Genomic DNA, 24000 nt, shown 5'->3' with positions numbered 1-24000 from the left:
GGAGATGTGGGGGGGAGTGGGGAGCTGACTGGGCATATACTTAGGGGGGTGAGCTTCCTGAATCACCACAGCAAGTAAGTATCTGATAGAGGAAAACAGCTTGGTATCCTCAGCATGCTTGTGCCCTGCTGATCCCATTGCCGGTCCACAGGGACAACAAAAACAATACCCCAGAGCTGGCTTGGCAGACAGCTGAGCTGGCTGCTGCCCAGGCATGAAGCCGAGGACTCAAGTCTTGTCGAACTTGGTAGACCAGGGAGTAGCAGTCCCCCCTTGCTGTTTTGAGACAGAATCTCATGTAGTCCCACCTGGCTTCAAATCACTAAGTCACTATGTAGCACAGGCTAGCCTTGAACTCCTTACCCAAGTGCCAGGTTAGTATAAGCTGTCATGCCTGCCTTCAGCAGCAGCAGGGTAGAATGAAGGTTGTCTGGGTCCATCCCTAATGCCTAATCCAAGTAGATTTAGGTTTTGTGGAGGTTGGGTTGGTAGGATCTGTTGACAAACTAGTTGTAGGGCCTAAGTTGGAAAAGAGATACTCAGAATGCTTGTTTTCTAGTTTAGAGGATTAGGAAAGCTGAAGATAGCTGTCTTTGAATAGAAAGCACAAGAGATACAAAGTGAGTTCCAGGACAGCAAGGACTGTTTTATAGAAAAACTGTCTCAAACCCCCGTGCCCCCAAGAAAAGAAAGCACAAGAGAGACACTGGAACCGGAGGTAATATGGGAGGCTTTCAGATCCTTGGTTCTAGGCTTCGAAGCCATAATCAAAGACAAAGGCCGGGACAGATACTCAATATCCAGATGTGGAGTTGAAAAGGTTAGAAGGCCAGAGATGTGAAGGGGATTGGAAAATCCTGGAGACTGAAAGATGAAATAGGAATTAACAGTATTTCAAATATCAAAGACAGAAAAATCAGTTATGTTTGTTTAATATTGCAGAGACCTCAAGGGAAGGATAATTTAAAAAACAAAACAAATAAACAAACAAAAAACATTAGTTTTGCAAGTACAAAGGGCACCAGTGACCTCAACATGAATGTCTGAATAGATAGGTCAGAACCCAAGTCAAATCTGTGTTAGTACAGCAGGTGAATCTGTGTAGAAGCCAGGCATAGTAAGTCCCAGGCCAGTCTGGGACTGTATAGTGAGACCCTGTCTGAAAAAAACAAAGAATTGCCATTTCTGTCATCTAGTAGTGGGAATATCTGGGGTGCATAGTGAGATTGTCTTCTGTCTGTGCCTGTGCCTGTGCGTGTGGGGGTGGGGTGAGGTGGAGGTGGGTGTTTGACACAGGGTATTGCTGTAGCCCTGGCTGGCCTGGAATTCACAGAGACCCTCCTGCCTCTGCCTACTAAGTGCTGGCGTTAAAGGAGTGTACTACTACACCTGGCTGAGACCCCTGTCTGTCTGTCTGTCTGTCGCTTTCTCTTTCTTTTTTGGCTTTTTGAGACAAACACAGCTTCTCTGTGTAGCCCTGGTTGTCCTGGGACTTGCTCTGTAGGCTGTCCTTGAATTCATAGAATTCTGCCTCTGAATGCTGGGATTGAAGGTGTGCAAAACCCTGGGGTTTTGGTTTTGGTTTTTTGTTGTTGTTTTGTTTTTTAAGTTTTTGTTCATTTGTTTCTGAACTATTTGCTGAAAAATAGGAAATAAGCCTGAGGGCTGAAAAAGCCACTAGTCTTGATAGAGGAAGTCTGAAAGATTCTAGAGCTAACAGTTGGGCAATGGTGACTTATTCAGACAGTGAGAACTTCCAAGGAATAGAAGGAAGTGTTTGCTTGGCTGGTAGTACTTGCTTACACAACTGGACTTGGTAGCTCACACTTACAATACAGCACTCGGGAGGCTGGAGCAGGAGAATTATCACAAGTTCCAGGCTTAGCTACAGAATAAGATCACATCTCAAAAAATAAAACCACCAGGCCAGCGGTGACGCACGCCTTTAATCCCAGCACTCAGGAGGCAGAGGCAGGCAGATCTCTGTGAATTTGAGGCCAGCCTGGTCTACAGAGTGAGTTCCAGGACAGCCAGAGCTACACAGAGAAACCCTGTCTTGAAAAGTAAACTAAGAAGCAAACACAGAACAGATGAACCTACAGAGACATGCTGACCTTCCTTGGCCCTTCCTTCTGGTCAGTGTTGGAGCCACCTCCGTGACACTGTCCCCTCAGCACCTGCCCCTTTTGCTTTGTGAGGCCTAAGCACAGATGGTAGGTTCCCCAGGCAGAGAGTCTTGAGGAAATGATCTGTCTTCATCATCCATGAATCTGGAGCCGCTCTGGGCCGCTATCTCAGCCAGAAAACCCCTTTAGTGTCCATCCTTCCAGGATGAGGCAGGCAGGCTGGACTCCCTTGGGCACTTGGTAGTACATTTCATTAGTGATCCCTTCCAGGACATTGTTCAAAGCCAGTTTGTCTAAGGTTTGTACTTGCTACCATGTGGGCAGATGGCATTATGGTCATAAGTTGGTTTTTTGGTTTGTTTGTTCATTTATTTATTTGTTTGTTTATTTTTGAGGCAGGCTCTGTGTATCCCTGGCTACCTAGAACTTAGTGTGTAGACATCAAGCTTACCTCACAGAGATCCACCTGCCTCTGCCTCCCCAGTGCTGGACTCCAGCCTAGCTGGTCTGGCTCACCTTGGATGGACAGGAGATTAAAAACAAAAACAAACGAGTGTCTCTCTTCTCGTTAGAGATTCAGTGGCTGTCTTGGAAGTGGGATCTGCCACCAGGAGACAAGTACTTCATGTCCTGAAGGAGCTTATTACCTCTTTGCTCCTGTTCGTGACTCAGGCTCCCAGGTTCTCCCCCAGCCCCAACAACCAGGGACCATTTTACAGTGATAAAAGGACTGTATTGTAGTCTGAGGTGATATGTCTTATATAAACCTGGGTGATAGGTAACAGTTTCTTTCTTTCTTTTTTTTTTTTTTTTTTTTTTTTTTTTTCACAGTTTCTCTGTTACTTTGCCCTTTCTGAACTCATTGTACCCGCTCCTCACTCACAAATCCCCTCCTCTGCTCCGATGCTGGATTAAGGCGCCACCACGCCTTAACAGTTTCTTTTCTTACTGTTCTGCACATTTAATGATAGCAAGGGCTCATATTATGTTTAGCAAGGCTCATTATAATGCTGACTTAAAGCAAAGTGAAGGTGTTTTAACTCCCTGAGTTTGGAAGTGTATATAGAGAAAAGAAGGTAGTTTCGTTTATTCCTGGGCTGCTGAAAGTCTTTAGCCTAGTCTGGGGTAGCCAGACAGCAAAGATGTTTCTCTGTTCTTGGGAACAGGTCAGGCTAGACTGCCTGCCTATAGCCCTGCTTGTAACCTTGGTCAGTCTTGGCGTTCACTTTTGATACAGAGCAGAAAGAAACTCCTGACCCCAGTAAGGTGGAACTCCTCACTATGGCTTGTTGGCCTGTGTGCCAGACAGTGGCTCCTCTTGCCTCGCAGATGGCATTTCCTCTTGGCAGGTGACAGTTTACATAGCTGGGCTGAGGAATGTGGAGATAATCCTCCTGCTCTCTTGCTGTGGAGTGAAGCCCTTTTTCTGTACCCAGTTCCTGACCTAGACTCCTACCCCTACATGTCCATACAGTACATGTATAGCAAGCAGAATGTTTTAGATGGGGTTCATCTAACTGAGCCCCACAATCTGGCAGGAAAGGGGGCAGGCCAGGACTGTGCCTGTGACCCAGGTATTCACTGCTGAGAAGGGCAGGTTTGTACTAGTTGGACTTGCCCTGTTGACTAAGGAAATATCATAGTCTCTAGGCCTCTGTAGATCTCTCCTAGCTTTTCCTGGCTCCTTAATACAAGATCCACCATATTGTTCTTTTCTTCTGCCCATGGTAACCTCACAGTCACCTTACAGGGTCTGGCTCCCTTGTCTGCCAGTCCTGGAATGTCTAAGACTTCAGGGATTCCATCTGCTTGCCTGTGGTGCCACATTTTGGGCATGTCCTTATGACCTCAACCTACTCTGTTCCCAAGGGTTCCAGTGGTTTCCTGTGGCTGCATCAAGGTGTGGGGATCTGGCATCAGGTTTTGTGGGCCAGCCCTTGATGTTCCTCTGCAACCTCCACAGTGACCTCCAAATGAAGTGTCAACACAGGGGTGCCCCAGTGCGCCCTCATTCCTTAGCACTGGCAGAGGAAAGTCTGTCTTAACATGACAGCTTTGGATGGAAAGGGAATATGAGTAGCCTTTGGAATGTGAACCTTTTCAAATAAAAGAAACAGGCTGAAGAGATAGCTCAGTGGGTAAGAGCACTTGCTGCTCTTCATAGGACCCAAGTTTGGTTCCCAGCATCTATTTGGTGCTGGCTCACAACTATCTGTAACTCCCCAAATAAACACCTTCTGGCTTCCATGATCACTGCACACATGAAATACAAACAAACACACATACACATAAATTTAAAAGTTAAAAGAAAGGCCAGAGAGATGGCTCACCAGTGACTAGCACTTACTGCTCTTATAAAGGGACCAGGTTCAGTTCACAGAACCCGCATGGTGACTTCCAACCTCGTATAACTCCAATTCCAAGGGATCTAACATCTGGCTTCTTTTGGGCTCCTGAATACACATGGTGCACATTAATTCATGTAGGGGTATACACATAAATAAAAAACCTTTAAAAATATAGAACCAGAAAGCTGAGAGGTGGTGGCGCACACCTTTAGTCCCAGCACTCAGGAGGCAGAGGCAGGCAGATCTCTGTGAGTTCGAGGCCAGCCTGGTCTACAGAGCAAGTTCCAGGACAGCCAAGGCTACACAGAGAAATCCTGTCTTGTAAAACCAAAAATAAATAATAAATTAATAAATAAAATAAAACCAGACATGGTGGCACATGCTTTTAATCGTAGCACTTGGGAGGCAGAGACAGATCTCTGTAAGTTCAAGGCCAACCTGGTCTACAGAGTGATGATAGTTCCAGGCTAGCCAGGGCTACAAAGTGAGACCCTGTCTCAAAAAACCAAATAATTAATTAAAATAAAATAGATGAAACAGTAGGTATGGAAGTGCATACCTATAACCCCTTTACTTCATAGGTGGAAGGAAAAGAATTTCAAAGTTAGCCTCAACTGTAGAGCAAGTTCAAAGCCAACCTGAGTTTGCACTAACAGATACTAAGAACAGGACTAGTATCTCAGAACCTAAAGGTTAAGAAGCAGGTTTGTGCTCAGTCCTAGGGTAAGTGATGCCTAATTCTTGATAGTCTTTGGCTGTACACATATTACAGAAAAGTTTCTGTGAGCCTTTTTCTCATTGTCTTGTGTTACTGTCAGCAGTTAAGAGTCCTGGCTGCAAGCCTGATAGGTAGCAGCACACCCCTTTAATCCCAGCACTCAGGAGACAGAGGCAGGTGGATCTCTGTGAGTTCAAGGCCAGCAGAGTGAATTCTAGGACAGTCAGACAGTCAGACAGTCAGGGCTTCACAGAGAAAACGCCGTGGGCAGGTGTCAGCGCTGCTCTGGAGAGGACTTGGGTTGGATTTCCAGCACCTACATGGTGGCTCATGATCATCTGAAACTCCAGGTCCAAGAGATCCAACACCCTTTTCCAACCTTTGCCGGCACCAGGCATGCACATACAAGCACGCAGGTGAAATATTCATACATGTAAGTTAAATAAGTCTTTTTAAAATATAAAAAGCAAAATATTCTTGAAGCAGAAATTTACACATAGAGTGGATATTTTATGTTTATTATTTAGTTTATTATTTATTATTTATTATTTTTTAGTTTATTATTTTTACTGTTAGCCATTTTTTTAGGAGTTCTATTCAGAGAACTCTCTCTCTCTCCTCTCTCTCTCCTCTCTCTCTCACACACACACAGGGTTTCTCTGTGGAGCCCTGGCTGTCCCAGAACTCACTCTGTAGACCAGGCTGGCCTCAAACTCAGAAATCACAGCCTCTGCCTCCTGAGTGCTGGGATTAAAGGCTTGTACCACCATGCCCAGCTAGTATTGATAATTCTTTTTTTTAAAGATTTATTTATTATGTACACAGTGATCTGTCTACATGTATGCCTGCATGACAAAGAGGGCACCAGATCTCATTATAGATGGTTGTGAGCCGCCATATAGTTGCTAGGAATTGAACTCAGGACCTCTGGAAGAGCAGCCAGTGCCCTTAACCTCTGAGCCATCTCTCCAGCCCCTTGATAACTCTTAAAACCAGAGGATAGGGCTATAATTTTCTAGTTTGGTACCTATTTGAATGGTTTTCACTTTATTTTATTCTGTTAGTGTTTTGCCTGCATGTATATATGTTTGTGCACTGTGTGCTTGTCTACTGATGGTTGTGAGCCGTCATGGGTGCTGGGAACCAAACCTGGGTCCTGTACAAGAACAGCAAACGATTTTAACCCCTGAGACATCTCTCCAGCCCCCTATTTGAAATTTTCACAATACAGTATAAATAAAAATTATTGAATAGCTGACAGATCTCTTATAAACCTAAGGCCAGCTTGATCTGCATAGAGCATTCGAGGACAGCCAAGACTACACAGAGAAACCCTGTCTCGGAAACCAAAATAATAATAATAATTTCACTGAATAACAAAAAATGCAATTGAAGAGGTTCTAGATTTGTTTCAGTTGGTAGCATGCTTGAAGTCCTGGTTTTGATCTCTAACACCCCATAAACCAGTGTATGCCTATAATCCAGAACTCAAGAGGTAGAAGCAGGAGGATCAGAACTTGAAGGTCATCCTTAGTTACATCCTGAGTTTTAGGATGTCCTGGTCTAGACCCTGACCCCACCTCCCAAAAAGCATTAATCTTATAGCAAAAATAGTCTATATCGATAAAAACTTTATAAACTATATTTATAACTGTAAAAATAGGTTTGATTTTTGAAGTATAGTTATGCTAGAATAGGCAATAACTTTGCTGATTAGCTAAATTCTCCATAGTTTTGTGAATTTTACATCTTTATACAGTTGTGGAATGCTGTCATTGTTACCCATTCTACAGATCCTCACATGGACTCCCCTTTTTTTACCATGTCACTGTATGAACATCTGTGTCAACGCTGATGGTGGAATTGTGTGACTCTGAATATAGCTGTCAGCACCTAATGTGTAGTGACGGCTTGGTGGTAATAAATAGCTGTGGCTTGAGCTGCTGAAGGCAGATGGCACCAGTTTCTGATAAGGTTGAATGTAAGGGATGTGGAAAAGCTCTTTGATTACAAGAACTCCAAGTAACAACTGGAAAATAGAGTCAGGAGAAGCTACGTTAGATTGGGGGCCTGTGAGATGACTTAGTGGTCAAGTTGCTTCCACCACCAGTACTAGGTGACCCGAACTCAGTTTCTGTCCCCACGTGGTGGAAGGAGAGAGCCAACTCATGCCAGTTTATACAGTGCATGTGCGTATGCACATAATGATGCTGAGAGGGTGAAAAGAGAATAGCAGTTAGGCTTAGTGGCTCAAGATATAATCCCAATATGTAGGATCCTGAGTCAGGAGGATTGTTGTGAATTCATGGCCACACTGGGCTACATAATGATTTCCAGCAAGCCTAGGCTACATCTTAGTAAAACCATGTCTCAAAAAACAAAAAGCCAGCCAAGTGGCACACATCTATAATTGCAGCATTCAGGAGGCAGAAGCAGGAAGATCACCACAAGTTGAAGTCCATTCTGATCTACATAGTAAGTTCCAGGCCAGCCAGAGCAACAATGTGAAACCCTGTCTCAAAAACAAAACAAAATATATGAGATTAGGAAGTAAAGCAGCTAAGCATTCACTCTTAAGATGTGGAAATTCCTAGAAGGGGAGAAAGAATGGTGGCCGAGGTGGTCAGTGGGAGCGGCAAAGGCCCACATTTGTGTGAGCCTGCAGCCCCAGTCAAGACTCTGAAGGCTGATACATTTTGGTTTTCTTCTTCAGGCTTGGTGAATAATGTGGTGTTTACCAGTCACACAATGGAGCAGAGGCACCCTCTCCTTGTTCAGCTGCAGGCCCTCATCAGGGCTGCCAACCCTAGTGCAGCCTTCATTCTTGCCGAAAATGGGATAGTTACAAGGTAAACTTGTGCAGACTCCGCTCTGTGTGCCCAGCCTCTTTCCCAGGTTCCCCACTGGCTGGCTCCAAGGGTCTTCCTGCTGTGTCTCAGACACACGTGGTGGAAGGAAAGAACTGATTACTGCAAGGTGTCCTCTCACCTCCACATGCATGCTGTGATACACACACACACACACACACACACACACACACACACACACACACAATAATAATAATAATAATAATAATAATAATAATAACTGCTACTTTTTTTAATGTGTGTAGGTGTTTTGCCTGTGTGTATGTCTGTATACCACATGCATGCCTGGTGCCCACAGGGTCCAGAAGAGAGTGTCAGATCCCCTGGAACTGGAGTTACTGATGCTGTGACCTACCTTTTGGGTGCTGGGAATTAAACCAGGGTCCTCTGGAAGAACAGCCAGTTTTTGTTTGATGTGGGGTCCCACTTTGCATCTCTGGCTTGCTTAGAACTCAGAGAGACCCACCTAGCTCTGTTTACTAGGCTCTGGGGTTAAAGTCAACCACCACACCTTTCTTAAATAAAGTCATCAAGAGGACCCCATTTATCACTATCCTATAATGTTTTGAGACATTTTGTTACTTTGTTTTGACAGATTATTTCTCACACTTTGAAGAATAGAAGTCAGGACTGTCATCAACGGTCCATGTGTTAAGATGAGAGAGAGATGGTATAGAGAATAGAGAAAATGCTCTCTTTATTTCATGGTCTTGGTCCAGACTGCAAACTAATAACAGAGAATTTGTAAATGAGCAAAGTGCTCATTATGTAATGATTTGATTTGCCCTGCTGCAGACTCAAAGGAACATAGTATTTTATTATATATAGTTTCAGTTTTTTAAACCATGTAAATACCTTCTGTATTAAAAAAAAAAAAAAAAAAAAAAGGTTGCAGGACATGATGTGCATTCTGAATCCCCGACATTGGGAAGCCAAGATGAGTTCAAGTTCAAACCAATCTGGGCTACATACCTAGAACCTTGTCTTAAAAACAAAAACCAGCTGGGTGGTGGAGGCTCACACCTTTGACCCAAGCACTTGGGAGGCAGAGGCAAGCGGATCTCTGTGAGTTTGAGGCCAGCCTGGTCTACAAAGAGTTTCAGGACAGCCAAGACTGTTACACAGAGAAATCCTGTCTCAAAAAAACAAAACAAAACACACACACACACACACACACACACACACACAAAAAAAAAAAAAAAAACCAGCTGAGGGGCAGGCAAGATGGCTCAGTAGGAGGAGTACTTGCCACCAAGCAGGAGAGTGAGTTTGATCCCTGGAGTCCACGTGGTACATGAGCCTCCTATAGCTGTTCTCGGACATCGTCGACACACATACCGTGGCCTCACATGTACACATACCTTTAAATAGCACTGGGGAAGTGCATCTCTGTGGGCATGTGTGTGGAGCCAGAGGTCAACTTCACATGTACATTCACAAAAAATAAATGTAAACAAAAAATACTGTTTTGTTATCCAGGGAAATCGTCAGTCAGTAAAGCACTTGCCATGTAAGCATGAGGACCTGGGTTGATCCTCAGCACCCGTATAAAAGGCTGGGTGTAGTGGCCCACGCTTGTTAGCAGGTGCAGCACCCTACATCCAGTCCCTGCTTCCACACACCGACCTAAATGGAGGGCTGGAGACATGACTGTGTCTTGCCTGGTGCCTGGGAAGGTCAGAGCAGGGCATCAAACCCCCTGGAACAAAAACTGTGGATGACTGTAAGCCACCATAGGATCCTGGAATCAAACTCTGGTCCTCTGCAAGAACAGCAGGTGCTGGGAATCAACTCTCCAGCCCCGCCCCCACCTTTACATTCTTAAGATCTGGCAGGCACTGTGCTGACCAAATGATTAAACAAAAACGGTAATGGGACACTCTGATAGCATGCACCTCTCTGCTGTGAGTCAATGAAGACAACATCCATCACCTAGGTACTGATCGACGTCACCAGATCAACCAGGCTTGGCAGTACATGTCTGTAATCCCAGCCCTTGAGAAAGCAGAGGTAAAAGTTTCTGATTCAGTGAGTCCTGGGTAGGACCTGAAATTCTGCCTTTAAACACTGCTGATTGTCATACTACATTCCTCAGGTGTAATAGTATACTGTGAGGCAGGTGGTGGTGGAGCACACCTTTCATCCCATCTGAGGCGGGTGAATCTCTGTGAGTTCGAGGCCAACCTGGTCTACAGAGTGAGTTCCAGGACAGGCTCCAAAGCTATACAGAGAAACCCTGTCTCAAAAAAAAAAAATTATATTATGGTCCTGTAAGAGAAAGTTTTGTTTTGTTTTTTGGGCAGTTTTTGTTTTGTTTTGTTTGTTGTGAGACAGGGTCTCTATGTAGCCCTAAATGGTCTGAAACTCACTATATAGACCAAACTCACAGAAATCTGTCTGTCTCTGCCTATGAGAAACTATTCTTAGAAGATACATATTGAAGTATTTAGAAATGAACTGTTACACATACAACCAATATTAATATTCTTTGTCAAGAAAAAAAAGGCATGAATGTGTGGAGAGGTTAATATTGACAATCCTAATTAACCTGGGTCTTCTCTGCTTCTCTGTGTTTTTATAGGAATGAAGACATTGAGCTGATTCTCTCAGAAAACAGTTTTTCAAGTCCCCAGATGCTACGTTCTCGATACTTAATGTTTCCGGGCTGGCAAGTATCATTACTGAATAGTAGCTTGAAAAGGAAATGTGAGCCACATCTACAGCGAAGAAAGAGCAGAAATGACCATACCATATATGATTCACAAGAGTCAGATGTGTTGATTGGGATAAACTGCCCTGCCCTGATAGCCTTGCCAAGGGCCAGGGCTCCACATTCTGAGCCTCTCTGAACATTGCGATTCAGGGGTCATCCTGCAGGCACCAAGTACAGTGGTTCTTGGTGGCACAGCACTAAGGCTTAGATTCCCCAGGTAAAAATCTCAGAGTACATAGCCATCTAGAGTACGTAGTCAGCCGTCTAGAATAGGTAGGCTTCTGCTAACGAGATCCATGGACCGTTCTCTGCAGCCATCTCCCAGCTCAAGAACCTCTCCAAAAGGAGGAGAAAAGAGATCTGCCAATCCACCATAATCTTACTCTAATACCGTCATCACCTGAGCTAGCCCTGGGGCTAGGCATTGTTCTAAGACACAGCTTCTGAGTATAATGTTAATATAAATTAAGTTTAGAGTTAACTGTGGCTGCCTGTGCCTGTCAGCCACAGTCCTGGCAATGCAGAGCCAGCACACCCATGATGGCAGGAAGCTCTGCTGAGCAGTGCTGCTTCAGAACCTTGCCTCTCTTGGATTTTTTATTTCATATCAGCATGACACATCATAAATGCCACCATTCTTCACATTTACAGATGACAGAGGCAGAAGTCCAGTGACGTGTCCAAGCTAGTGACTGAAAGAGCTGGATTTCAGACCCAGATTGTCCGAGTCCAGAGCCCACTTTCAAGACAGCCCCACATCCCCACTGCCTTTCCCTGCTCTCCTCCTGCCTTCTCCCGAGTGCTGGGTTACAGGCTGGCCCACTGTGCCAGGCTGCTGCTTGTTGTTGTTTTAAGACAGGATCTCACTATGTACCTAGGCTGGCCTTGAACTCACAATCTTCTTGTTTCAGCCTCCTGAGTGCCAGAATTAAGGCCTGAGCTACCATATCTAGCTCTAAGCCCCTTCCTTCCTTCCTTCCTTCCTTCCTCCCTCCCTTCCCTTCCTCCCTCCCTCCCTCCCTCCCTCCCTCCCTCTTTCTGTGTATGTGTGCATGTGCACTTGACTGTGTGTGAGCGTGTGGAAACCAGCAGTCAGTTTCAGGTCTCTTCCCCTGTCCCTCTCTGTGTTTTGAGACAATGTCTCTCTGAACCTAGAGCTGATGTTTGGCTATATCAGCTGGCCAGCAAGCCCTTAGAATCTACCTATCTTCTCCCCAGCACTGGGGCTGCAGGCACATGCCAACACATCTGGTTCATATGTGTGCTGGTGATCTAAACATGTGTTCTTATACTTATGTGGCAAGCACTTTACACAGTGAGCAATTTCTCTCATCCCAGAACCGATTTTCTGGAGTCCTGGAAGCATTTATCCCTACATTCAATGATTACTTCCTTTCTGTAGGTTTAGAAGAAAAGTTTACTAGAAGACATTATTCACACTTGGCCAGAATTAACCTGACTTCTTCCAGACACCTTAGTCATCCTCCACACAATCCCTTCTACCACTGATTATTTACATCAGTTTAAAAACTGATTGCACTATGCTATAAAGCAAAACAAAATGACTTAAAAAACTCAGTTTAGGGTCTGGGTTTGGTTGCTTGCCCAAGTCTGTAAACCTAGCATTTCAGAGACTGAGGTAGGAGAATCACTCCGAGTTCTAAGCCAGAAAGACCCTGTCTCAAAATATATATAACCTCAGGTTGATGTGTAAAAATTAGAGGTTTTCAGCTATATTCTTAGAAGAAAGCTCTGATCATACTTCCTTAAATGGTGGGTGTGTCCTTGTGCTTAAACAAAATAATTATGTCTTAGCTAAAAAGAAGCAAGTAGTAGGGGCTGGGGCGCAGCTCAGCTGGTAGAGTTTTGCCTAGCATACTGAAGCGCTGTGTTCTAGCCCCAGGACCACCAAGGCCGGATGTGGTGTGTTTGCCTATAATCTATGAAGGAGGATCAGAGCCTCAAGGTCTTCCTCAGCTCCATATCAAGTTTGAGGCCAGCCTATACTACATGAGATCCTGTTTTAAAAAGAAAATTAAAGAAAGAAAAATTGTAAATTAAAGAAAGAAAGAAGCTGGGTGATAGTGGCACTCACCTTTAATCCCAGCACTCGGGAGGCAGAGGCAGGCAGATCTCTGTTTGTGGCCAGCCTGGGCTACAGAGGAGTTCCAGGACAGCCAGGACTACACAGAGAAACCCTGCCTCAAAAAAACAAAACCAAAAGAAAAGAGAGAGAGAAAAAAAAAAGAAAGAAACAGCAGGCAGGATGGCGAAGTTTGAACCCCAGCCCTTGGGAGCCACCTTCATGCCTTCCCTTTTGTCTTCACACTGAGGGACTGGGACATGTCGCCTCTTCACAGGATGACAGTTCTGCTCTTCCTTCCCACCTGGGCCAGGCTCAGCCGCAGAATGAGCTGGCTCTGATTTAAGGACGTCATGGCAGAGCTTAGCCATCTCCCTCATTATCCCTCTGTTCTTACCAGCTCCACTTCCACCTTCCCTAGTGGAATCATTTCTTCTTAGTCTGCATAGAAATGCTGCTTTTCCCCATGTCCCTACAAATTCCCAGAGAGATTCAAATATCAGAGAAGCCCATAGTCTTCAAATAACTATTTTACATAGAGAGGGGACACGTTCACTGTGCAAATGCGTCAACATATAACTTTAAAGAAACTTCAAGAATGAAATGCTTCTGGCTATAAACTCAGAATTGTAGCACTAGACAGTGTGATAGCACATGCCTGTGATTGGAGCCTGCAGGAAACTAATGCAGGTGGATGGGGAGTTTGGGTAAGCCAGCCTGTACTATATAGAAATACTGTCTCCAAAATTCAAAAACAATAAAATAAATGAAATGAATATAAAAATACAATAGACTAGAAGACCTAGCAAGGGCTAATGTGGCAGTTGGGAAGCATAATTACATACTTAAGAAAAGGCTGGGCTGTTGAGATGGGTCAGCCACCAAACCAGTGACCCTCGTGGAGAAGGAGAGAAACCACCCCACAAGTTGTCCTCTGACCTTTATATCCATACATGCTATGTACCTCCCCCATACATTCACAAAACAAATGATATTTTTACTTTTAAAGAGAAGTCTAAGCAAGTTGGTGGTTGTGCATGCTTTTAATCCCAGCACTTGGAAGGCAGAGGCAGGTGGATCTCTGAGTTTGAGGCCAGCCTGGTCTACAGAGCTAGTTCTAGGACAGCCAAGGCTACACAAAGAAACCCTGTCTCAAAAACCAAAAAAAGAAAAAATAAAAGTCGAGCCTGGTGGTGGTGGTGCATGCCTTTAATCCCAGCACTTGGGAGGCAGAGCCAGGTGGATCTCTGTGAGTTCGAGGCCAGCCTGAGCTACAGAGCGAGATCCAGGAAAGGCGCAAAGCTACACAGAGAAACCCTGTCTCAAAAAACCAAAAAAAAAAAAAAAAAAAAAGTCTAGGGAGCTGGAGAGATGGCTCAACAGTTAAGAGTACTTGCTTCTCTTGAAGAGAACCCTGTTTTGATTCCCAGCACTGATATGGTGCAGTTCAAAGCTCTCTGTAAACTCCAGTTCCAGAGTGCATATGATACAAATACACATTCAGGCAAAATACATATACATATAGAGTAAAAATAAATAAATCTTTTTTTAAAAAAAAACAATGAAAGAGAAAAACCTATTCCAAGTAAGGCATGGTGGCACACTGTTATCCCAGCAATCAGAAGTAGAGACAGGAGGATTAGGAGCTCAGGATTATCCTTGGTTACATGGTAAGCTCCAGTTCGCTCTCATGGGCTACATGAAACCCTGTCTCAAAAAACTTTACAAGGAGACAGAGCACAGTGGTGAGAGCCTGTGATCTCAGTACTGAGAGGCAGAGACAGGTGGATCTCTAAGTTAGAGACCAGCCTGATTTACACAGCAATCTGCAGGACAGCCAAGGCTGTTTAGTGAAACCCTGACTCAAAAAACAAACTTTTTAAAGGGCTAGCAAAATGGCTCAGTGGTTAAAGAAGCTTTGCCACCAAGCCCTGTGGCCTGAGTTCTATCCCTGAGTCCCTCACAGTGAAAGAAGAAAACCAACTCCTGCAAGCTGTCCTCTGACCTCCATGTGTGCACTGTGGCAAGTGCGCTCGCGCGCGCGCGCGCGCGCGCGCGCGCACACACACACACACACACACAATAATGCTCTGAGTTTAGCCCTGTTCTTAATGGGTCTGTGACAAGCAGTGTGACTGCTGAGCTGAAAATCTAAGAAATAGAAACACATCAGTGGCATCCCATCTCCTTAGTCCCTTCCAGAGAACCACTGTGAGATGGGCTTGTTTGGAGTGTTGAAAGTAATCCAGCTGGTTTGGAAGCTGAAGCAGGTGATTCTCCAGTCCAAAGCTGGAAATGGGGTAGGAGTGGCTCCTGCTGGGTTTGGAAGGACTCCCGGTGTCAGCAGGTCTGAGGGAGTTCTCAGGAAGGGCTTGCTCCAAGGAGCCAGCATGCTTTCCAGTCTCACAGTAAAGCAGAGGTATACACACTGGAAACTGCTTTAGCCGAATAGTGGTGACGCACGCCTTTAATCCCAGCACTCAGGAGGCAGAGGCAGGAGATTCTCTGAGTTAGAAGCCAACCTGGTCTACAGAGCTAGAGTTCCAGGACAGCCAGGGCTACACAGAGAAAAACAAAGCAATCAGTCTCTAGCGCCATATAAACTAGGTGTGGTGTCCATGTTTTTAGTCTCTGAATTAAGGAATGGATGCCAAGAGGATCAGAAATTTAAGGTCATCCTTGGTTACATAGCAAATTTGAGACCAACCTAGTATAGATAAGACCCTAGCTCATGTAGAAAAAAAGAAAAATATACTGTAAACAAAATAGTGTATTAGTGAGAGAGGATTAAACAAATGATGGACAGTTCATCCCAAGATAGACTATATAACAGTGAACCCCCAAACACTGAATGGATGAGATAGGGCAAAGGGGACTACAGCTTATTATATATATACATGAATCTGTCAAAGAATTTAAAAAAAAAATACTTGTTCTTACATTTTAAAAAATACTTTTAGGTATGAAGGTAAATTTGATTCCGGATCCGTCTTTCCACTAATGGTTCAGATCTGCGTGTGGTTTGACCGACCTCTAGAGAAAACCCGCTTTGTGACCAAGTGTAAAGGTGAGCTGTGGCTAGGACATGGTTCACCCCAATGAAAGGGTTGCCCCTCCCCTGTGGCCCCATTTCAGTCAGTATCCATGGTGTCTTCTCTTCTCCATACTGTCAGGATCAAAAGCAGGTAGGGGTTTGACGGGCTCAGAGTCCCCTGTTCTGACTATGTGGGGCCATACTTTGATCACTCCGAGGGAATAGTGGCAGAGGCCCCGGGTGGGAGGAGATGGAGATGGCAGCTGTGAACCTTGAGCCCTTCTCCTGACCCTGACCTGTCCTTCTATGTTGGCCTAAGCTTGGCCTCTGCATCCAGATAGCTGACATTCTATCCTTTTCCTCCACCAGCAATTCAGTCTTCCATCAAGCCAAGTCCCTTCTCTGGAAATATCTACCACATCCTTGGCAAAGTGAAGTTTTCAGGTGAGTCTTGGTAGCTTGGGCACTCGTGGCTTGTGGTGTGAGCTCATAGCTTCTCTGCACTACTCTGCTCTGAGAACCAACTGACCCAGGCCTCTCTTCCACAGTGGAGAATCTGCCCTCTACCCTTGGGCTGCTCTCCACATCTCCTTGATTGCCACATTCTAAAGACCTCCACCCCATACCCTTGAGTCATCCATGGCCTCTTCCTAGCCCTCCTCCCAGACTTGACAAAACCAGAGCTCCCAGTCTGGTCAGAGTCTTAGAACTCTGCATTTTCTTCCCTTTTGTTTAGTAAGCCTTAGCCCCCCTGGAACCCTTATAACCCCATTGATTTTCTGAGGACGGAGGTCAGAAAGGACCTCAAACATATCAGCTCACTGTTGAGGAAGAGGAGCAAATGCCAAGGAAAAAGAGCAGCATTTGTCGAAGTCCAGAGGCAGAAAAGAAGAACCACAGCAGTTTATTAGAGCTGAAGGGATGAAGGGATTCTGCTGGCTGTCTTTAAATCTTGGAGCCGGGAACTCCAGTGAGCAGTATATAGCTCTTCCACAAGAGTCAGAAGATTGGGCTATAGGACAAGGCCACTGGAGCCCAGCTAATGTGTGTCCATGCTTTCTTCCATTCTTTTATAAATCTGTTCTATTTACATTGATGGGTGGTTTGCCAGCATGTATGTGTGTACCACATGTGTACCTGGTGCTCATTTTATCCCCTGCACCTGGAATTACAGGTGGTGTGAGCCACTGTGTGGGTGCTGAGACTCAAACCCAGGTTCTCCAGAAGAGCATCAGCCACCTCCCCAGCCTCCTTCCTCAGGCAGCTGCCCCTCAGGCTGCTGGGTGGTGCTTAGTCCTGGGTGTCACAGCCAGACACTGCATTCAGCCCTGGGGGAGGGGGTGTTGCTGCTTTCCTGGGCTTTCCAGTCAGTGCAGCTACCTCTCCTACAGCCTTGCAGACACCATGGAATGGCCAGCTTATCCTGCCTACAAGCCTCTTCTTCCTCCTGTGTTCCTCTGCCCCGTTAACAGTGTGTGTCTCATCGCCCACACCAACCAAGCCATAACTCCTACTCATCCTTTCCAACTTGCCACTACCCCTCATGTTAGTTCTAGGAATCTGTCAACCTGCCAACACTGTTACAGTGTAGCAGTCTTTTGGGATTTGGTCTCAGGGACAAATGTGTTCTCTGTGCAGATTCTGAGAAGACCATGGAGGTCTGCCACAACACTTTGACCAATTCCCTGAGCATTATGCCAGTTTTGGAGGGACCCACTCCACCCCCCAACTCAAGAAGCACACCTCAAGACAGTGGGCAGCCAGAATGCTACCTTGTGTTCATTGGCTGCTCCCTGAAGGAAGACAGCCTCAAAGACTGGCTACGACAGTCAGCCAAGCAGGTGACTCACAAAACCAACATAGCTGAACCCAGATACATGTGACCTGCACACTCCATTGACCCTGGCCTCCTCCTCTCTGACACCCACTGGTCTACACCTCATAGGGACGCTTGGGGATTAAGAAGCAGCCTGTGGGGCAAACTCCAGGCAGATGTGGCAGTACTGTGCTTTGTGTTTAGGGTATTTTTTTATTTGTTTTTCTGAACAGGGTCTTTGTGTAACCCTGGCTATCCTAGAACTATGTAGACCAGACTGGCCTTGAACTCACAGAGATCCTCCTGCCTCTGGAGTGCTGAGATTAAAGACCTGGCCCTGTGTATTTTTTTATTTTATTTTATGTATATGGGTGTTTTGCTTGCATATATGTCTGCACCACATGCGTGCTTGGTGCCTGCGGAGGCCAGAAGAGGTCAGACCCCCTAGAACTGGAGTTACAGGTAACTGTGGGTGCTGGAGTCAACCCCAGGTCCCCGGAAGAACGTGCTCGGTGCTGCTGAGCATCCCTGCAGCCCAGAAGCTGTGGTGCTAAGTGCAGACAGTCTCTCTGGCTTGCCTCGTCCTGGAACTCCAGGAGGAGAGCTGCCAGGTCCTGGGTCTTGTCCATTGACGACAGTCTTCTAGAAGCTGTGAGCTGCCTCATGTGGGAAATTCTTTTGTTTTGGATTTTGCTTTTGTTTGAGGGAGGTGTTTTTTAGGAGGTTGGGTGTTTTGACTGAGGTGGTTAGGTGGAATCTCACTGTGTAGGCCAGGCTGGCTCCAATTTTTGATCCTCCTGCTTTAAACCTCCCAAGTGCAGGGATTGATTACAGGTGTGTGTCACCACTCCCTGCTTTGGATAAGGTCTTAAATGTTACTAGACTGTGAAACCTCAGGCTTCCATTATCTGTCGTTGTGGCTTAAGCATAAAAATCTGGCAAAAGAGCCGGGCGGTGGCGAACGCCTTTAATCCCAGCACTCAGGAGGCAGAGGCAGGCAGAACTCTGAGTTTTGGGCCAGCCTGGGATACAGAGTGAGTTCCAGGAAAGGCACAAAGCTACGCAGAGAAACCCTGTCTCAAAAAAAAAAAAAAAAAAAAAAAAAAAGACCCTGCCAAGAGGCAGGCTTGTGCCCATTTGCAAAGCACTGGGCTCTCCTACCGTTTGTTTCCAGCTGTCCTGCAGGGCTCTGTGGTGGGAAAGAAGTTTCCTCAGGGGAGTAGACAAGACAGCATGTCCACAAAAGCTGGTTCATATGCTCTTCCCTCTCCTGGGATCTTTGACATGTAACCTGCCCCCAAATTCCTTTGAGCCTTTAGCTACCCTGGTGCTCCCTCAGCTCTGTTGAAATGTATGTTTTCTCTACATCTGCATAGAAGCCTCAGAGGAAAGCTCTGAAAACCAGGGGAATGCTGACCCAGCAGGAGATCAAGAACATCCACGTAAGTGGCCTGCCCTAGCTTCCCCTCCCTGACTTGTCCTAGATCTGTAGTGCTGTCTTGGGTTCCTAGGCTAAGGGACTATTTGTGGGATGTCCTGGCATTCTTGCTTCTCTCAGGACACAGAGGGAAGCTGGTCAAGAAGCTAACCCTGTAGCACGTGTGCTGTGACCTGTCATGAGATGGAAGAGATCTTGTACCTGTAAGAGGACTGGATAATGGGAGGCCTGGCTTTCTCACCCTGCCCAAGTAGTTCTACAAGATCTCTGCTTAAGATATATCACACAGGGGGCTGGAGAGATGGCTCAGGGGCTAAGAGCACTAGCTGTTCATTCAGAGGACCTGAGTTCAATTCCCAGCACCCACATGGCAGCTCACAACTGTCTGTAACTCCAGTTCTAGGGGACCTGACACCTTCACACCAATGCACATAAGATAAACTTAAATAATTTTTTTAAAAAAAGATATATCACACAGAAGCCAGCTGAGGCTCAGAAGAAAGCCGTGTAGACAGCTGTTCATGGGAAGGCTATGGGATCCTAAGGTCAAAATGAGATTTCCTGGGTGACCCCAAGCCTCTTCCTCAGGCCCCATAATAGGCTATCACTAGTTCCAGTGTCTGTGCATCACACCAGGTGCCTGTAGAAGCCAGAAGAGGGTGTCAGATCCCTGAACTGGAGTTACAACTGAACCTGGATCCTCTGAAAGAACAGCTGGTACTCTAAACTACTGAGCTACCTATGCAGTTAGTTAGCTGGCCTGGAACTCACTATGTAGACCAGGCTAGCCTCAAACTCCTAGAGATCCACATACCTGTGCTTTCAGGGTGCTTAGATTAAAGGTGTGGGCCACCATGCCCACCCAGCTCTGTTTATTTGTTTTGAATGAATAAATGATAAAAAGTTGTCAGATAATTCAACAGGATTCTTTTCCAACAGGTGAAACGCCACCTGGATCCCCTACCTGCAGGCTACTTTTACAATGGCACCCAGTTTGTTAACTTCTTTGGGGACAAGACCGATTTTCACCCACGTATCCTTGGAAACAGTTTGGTCCCAGTGTGAAAATCTGGGGGATGCAGGCCTCTCCCGTAAAGTGGGCATCCTCTAGGGCCGGCACAGCCAAGCCCTAGGTGCGGCAGGGTCTGTAGACTGGGGGTTGCAGGGACCGTCCGTGCTGTCCTTTCAAAGTTGTTGGCCTTAGATCTGCCCTTTATTGAGCGGTTGCACTGTCACACTCCATGAAGTGGGGTTGGAAGGCAGCTCTGGTAACACCAGGGTCATGACATACAAAATGAAGGTGGCCTGTTACAGCAGTCCATGTGTGAAGAGATGGACAGGATGAAATGCAAGACTAGCGAGCTTCAGTGTGCCGATAAAACCCAAGAGCTTGGTTCTAGCCCTCGATGATGCCTGTTACCCTCACTGCAGCTGGGATGCTCTGTGTTAGATACTCTGGTTCCCTATGCCTCACCTGCCTCCAGGTCCCCCTAGGAGAAGTGCTTCTTCCTGTCTTCCAGGCTCACCTGTCTTCACAGCTCACCTCCTTAACCAGGTACCAGTCATGGACCAGTTCATGAATGATTATGTGGAAGAGGCCAACCGGGAGATCGAGAGGTACAACCGCGAGCTGGAGCAGCAGGAATACCGTGACCTCTTTGAACAGAAGCCCTAAAGAAAGCTGGGCCTGTGCCCACCAGAGATGAATGAATGAATGGGTGTCCATCTTTCCTGAGGCCCCTCCTGAAGGGGCTGTCTCTGTCCTCCTTGGCCTGTGCCTGCCATAGTACATGTTGTCTTTGTTCTCTCTTCTCTGCATCCTGAAAGGCATTGTGTGTACCACTGAGGGGGGCTGTGCACAGGAGGAGCAGCTAGCACTGACTGCCCTGTGGTCCAGCAGCTCCGGGTGTCTGATAAGAATCTCCCTTGGACTGCTGAGCACCATGGGAGGCTGAGGAGAAGGAAGCCTTTGGCTTGCACAGTAGATCTGCTGGGATTCGAAGGACCTCTGGTTGCCTAAGCCGTGGCCAGGCAGAGATCCACAATGCTTTCTGGATGAGAGTACTTTTGTGGGATGAATGGAAGCAAGATCTGATGCTTTCTGAGTTAATAGCAGCATTCCCATGGGCCTGGTCCTAGAGCTCCCCGGTGGCATCACTTCGGTCTCTAATTCAGAGACAAGAGCAGGCCTGCTGCCCCAGCCCTGGCAGTGCCTCACCTCCCGGTCAAGGTGAATATCCTGCAACTGGTTGTCTTGGGCCCAAGGTCTAATCATTTGGGGGAAGGCTGTTGGTCTCTGACACCCAGCCTCCTCACCCCCATCATGGAAGGCAATACATTTCAGAAAACCTCCCCTGAAACTGTCCCTGGATTTGTTTAGTTGGTTCCTAAGAAGCAGGAGTTTCAAGAATTCAGATGTCCAAATTAGAGTCCCCTCCAGTGGTTTTTTTTTTTTTAAGATTGGACCATACAGCAGAGGTAAACTAATTTGCATCCCAAGACTGACCTTCCTAAGGTCACTAAAGGTGATATCTACTAGGACTTGAGTGCCTCTGCTGCTTGGGCTATACGTGTTTTCTGAGTTTCATGGACTTTTTGCATGCCTTAGGAAGAAGCACATAGGTAAAGCCAGCATCGTGTTCTGTAATGTAGAGAGGCTTTTGAGGAAGGGCCCTGGCACCATGGGTGGATGGAGCACATGGGGTCAGGTGCCTGGTAATGGAGCTCTTTGTGCAAAAAGCAAAGTAATAATCAAGGCTTGTCAATGAAGTATACTTGTATTATGAAAAAAATTGAAGCCAAACAAAGCAAATTACAAGTATCATTGGATAAAAAACCTTGCATTAAGAAAAGCTCGTGAGAAAGGCACATGCGCTCCAATCCCAGCTCCAAAACACACTGGTGACAGGGCCCTCCTGTTGAGCTCCAGTCCGGAAATCCCTGACTTCTGCCTGGGGTTCAGTAGCATAGATCTTAAGTGCAATTGATTAATAAGCAATGAGTTACTATAGCTCCCTTTATCTTCACCAAGCTCTTTTTAAAAACTAAAATTTGAGCTAGCAGCCTTATAAAGGGAAAGGGGGAACCACAAAGCTATTTCATTTCCTTTGGGGGGTGGGGGGAACCACAGGCCATTTCATTTCCTGCAGGGTTACTGTGAAGTTTTCAGTGGAAGCTCTAGATCAAGAGCTCTGGCTGCTCTGGCCTGGCAGTCTGGCTGCTGCGCAAAAGCGTTTTTAAAGAGGGGTTGGGGCCACACTATGTGGTGAACTTGGTTTCTGACCATTGTCCATAGAAATGTGCTTTCACCAGCCTGCCCCACTGCCCCATTCCTCTTAAGAGGGAAAACTGATTACCTCAACTTGAATATAAAACTGTGGTTTTGAAGAAAAGGTAGAACATTCAGAAGTTCTTTGCCCCCAGAAGGCAAAGCTAGCTGAAGCCTCCGTAGATATTCCCCAGCCTACTGGGAGTCTGGAGGGGCCCAGCAACCACACACTGTGAGTTCTTTGAGGACCAGCAGGGGACCATGCTTCTCCTGTGCTGCTCCCACAACCTGCGGTCTCTTGACTTTGACTGTGGAATTCAGCATCCCTTGAGTCCTTTTGGTCCAAGAGTGTGCTCTGAGGCTGTCTCCAGAGGAGAGCCATGACCCTGCTTCAGCCTCTGGTCTTGGACATGAATAGGTATCAGGGAGCCAGCAGGGATTGTAGGGATCGGTTTCCGGGACAGGCAGAACCCTCCAGGGGCTTACATGCTTTCTGCCCACATTCCTGTCAGCAGCTTCCGTTTGGATCACCGGCGTGAGTGTGCGAGTGGTGAGGTCACTGAAGTTATGGGTGGTTTTGTTTTAATGTGGGACTAACTTCCCCTTCTTGACCGGAGGGAGGAAGCAAATATTGGAGGCAAGTTAGCCCCACCAAGCCCTCAGGCTTTGGACCTGAGGCCTGGGTACTAGCCCTGTAGGCTGTGATCAATACAAATGTCCCTCCAAATCCTGTTAGGATTTTGGAGAATTTTTGCACAGTAATAAGCTCTGGTTTCTCAAAAGGGAAGAGTTCAACTCAAAGACTGTAACTGTAAGTATTCCAGCCATGCTGCTGACTAGTTGGATAGCTGTACCTCAGAAAATTAGGTGGGAAGCGGCTTTCTCATTGTCCATGGTCGAAAACTAATGGAAGAGCTCGCTTACGTGCCAAAATTCACTTTTATACTAGTTTTTCAATGCTTTAATATTTGTAACTTAAATTTTAAAATTCATATTTACAAACACTACTATAACTTCAGTGAAACTGAATTGTGTGATTGAAGCTTTTTGCTTATTATAGTATTTATTACACTACTTAATTCAGTAAATATATAAAAGTAGCCTTCAATTTATTTTTATATTATTTTACATGTTTTTATCTGCAGTTGTGTCTGTGAATTTCCCTTGGAGATTAAGATGTAACGCTAAGGACCAATAAACTCACTCAATAAGTTGCCTCTGTCTCTGCCTGTCCCCATGTCCCTGATATGGCTTTGGAGGGTGGAGCCCTGGGAACTGGATGGAGACTTTCTCAGCCTGGCTGGGATGTTCCTAGCCAGAAACATCCCAACCTCACACTTGGAGGGTAAAACTCACATCACACAGTCACCCACCCTGGCTTATACACTTGAGGAGCCCCAGGAACTGGAGACGAGGTACACAAAACTGACTGTCCCAAAGAAAAGTGCCCACCCCCACCTCCCAAGTGCTCCCTGCCCACTCCTCTCCACCTCCCAGCCTTGTTTTTTTGCAGGGCTCAGGGTGGATCATGCTGGGCACATGGCTGCATCCCATCTACACCCCAGGCCCTCCACCCTCCTTTTTGCTGT

General features: G+C 46.1%; 1 protein-coding gene across 3 annotated transcripts in view; it reads left to right on the top strand.

The window, feature by feature from the left end:
• Positions 1-23627, top strand: part of C4H20orf194 (chromosome 4 C20orf194 homolog) — a 139872-nt gene extending 116245 nt beyond the window's left edge. For 2 of the 3 annotated variants that reach the window (XM_028878583.2, XM_028878582.2), the window contains exons 30-37: positions 7906-8041; positions 10641-10727; positions 15816-15922; positions 16259-16333; positions 17528-17730; positions 19082-19147; positions 20083-20176; positions 20706-23627. In XM_028878583.2, the coding sequence (XP_028734416.1) occupies positions 7906-8041; positions 10641-10727; positions 15816-15922; positions 16259-16333; positions 17528-17730; positions 19082-19147; positions 20083-20176; positions 20706-20818 (881 nt within the window). In that variant the 3' untranslated portion in view covers positions 20819-23627. The remainder of the gene's footprint in view (positions 1-7905; positions 8042-10640; positions 10728-15815; positions 15923-16258; positions 16334-17527; positions 17731-19081; positions 19148-20082; positions 20177-20705) is intronic. The other variant, XM_028878584.2, reaches the window with a different exon arrangement.
• The last annotated feature ends 373 nt before the right edge of the window (positions 23628-24000 follow it).

Source organism: Peromyscus leucopus, chromosome 4 (assembly GCF_004664715.2).
Source record: "Peromyscus leucopus breed LL Stock chromosome 4, UCI_PerLeu_2.1, whole genome shotgun sequence".
NCBI classification, from domain to species: domain Eukaryota; kingdom Metazoa; phylum Chordata; class Mammalia; order Rodentia; family Cricetidae; genus Peromyscus; species Peromyscus leucopus.
This window is presented reverse-complemented; position numbering and strand designations above follow the sequence as displayed.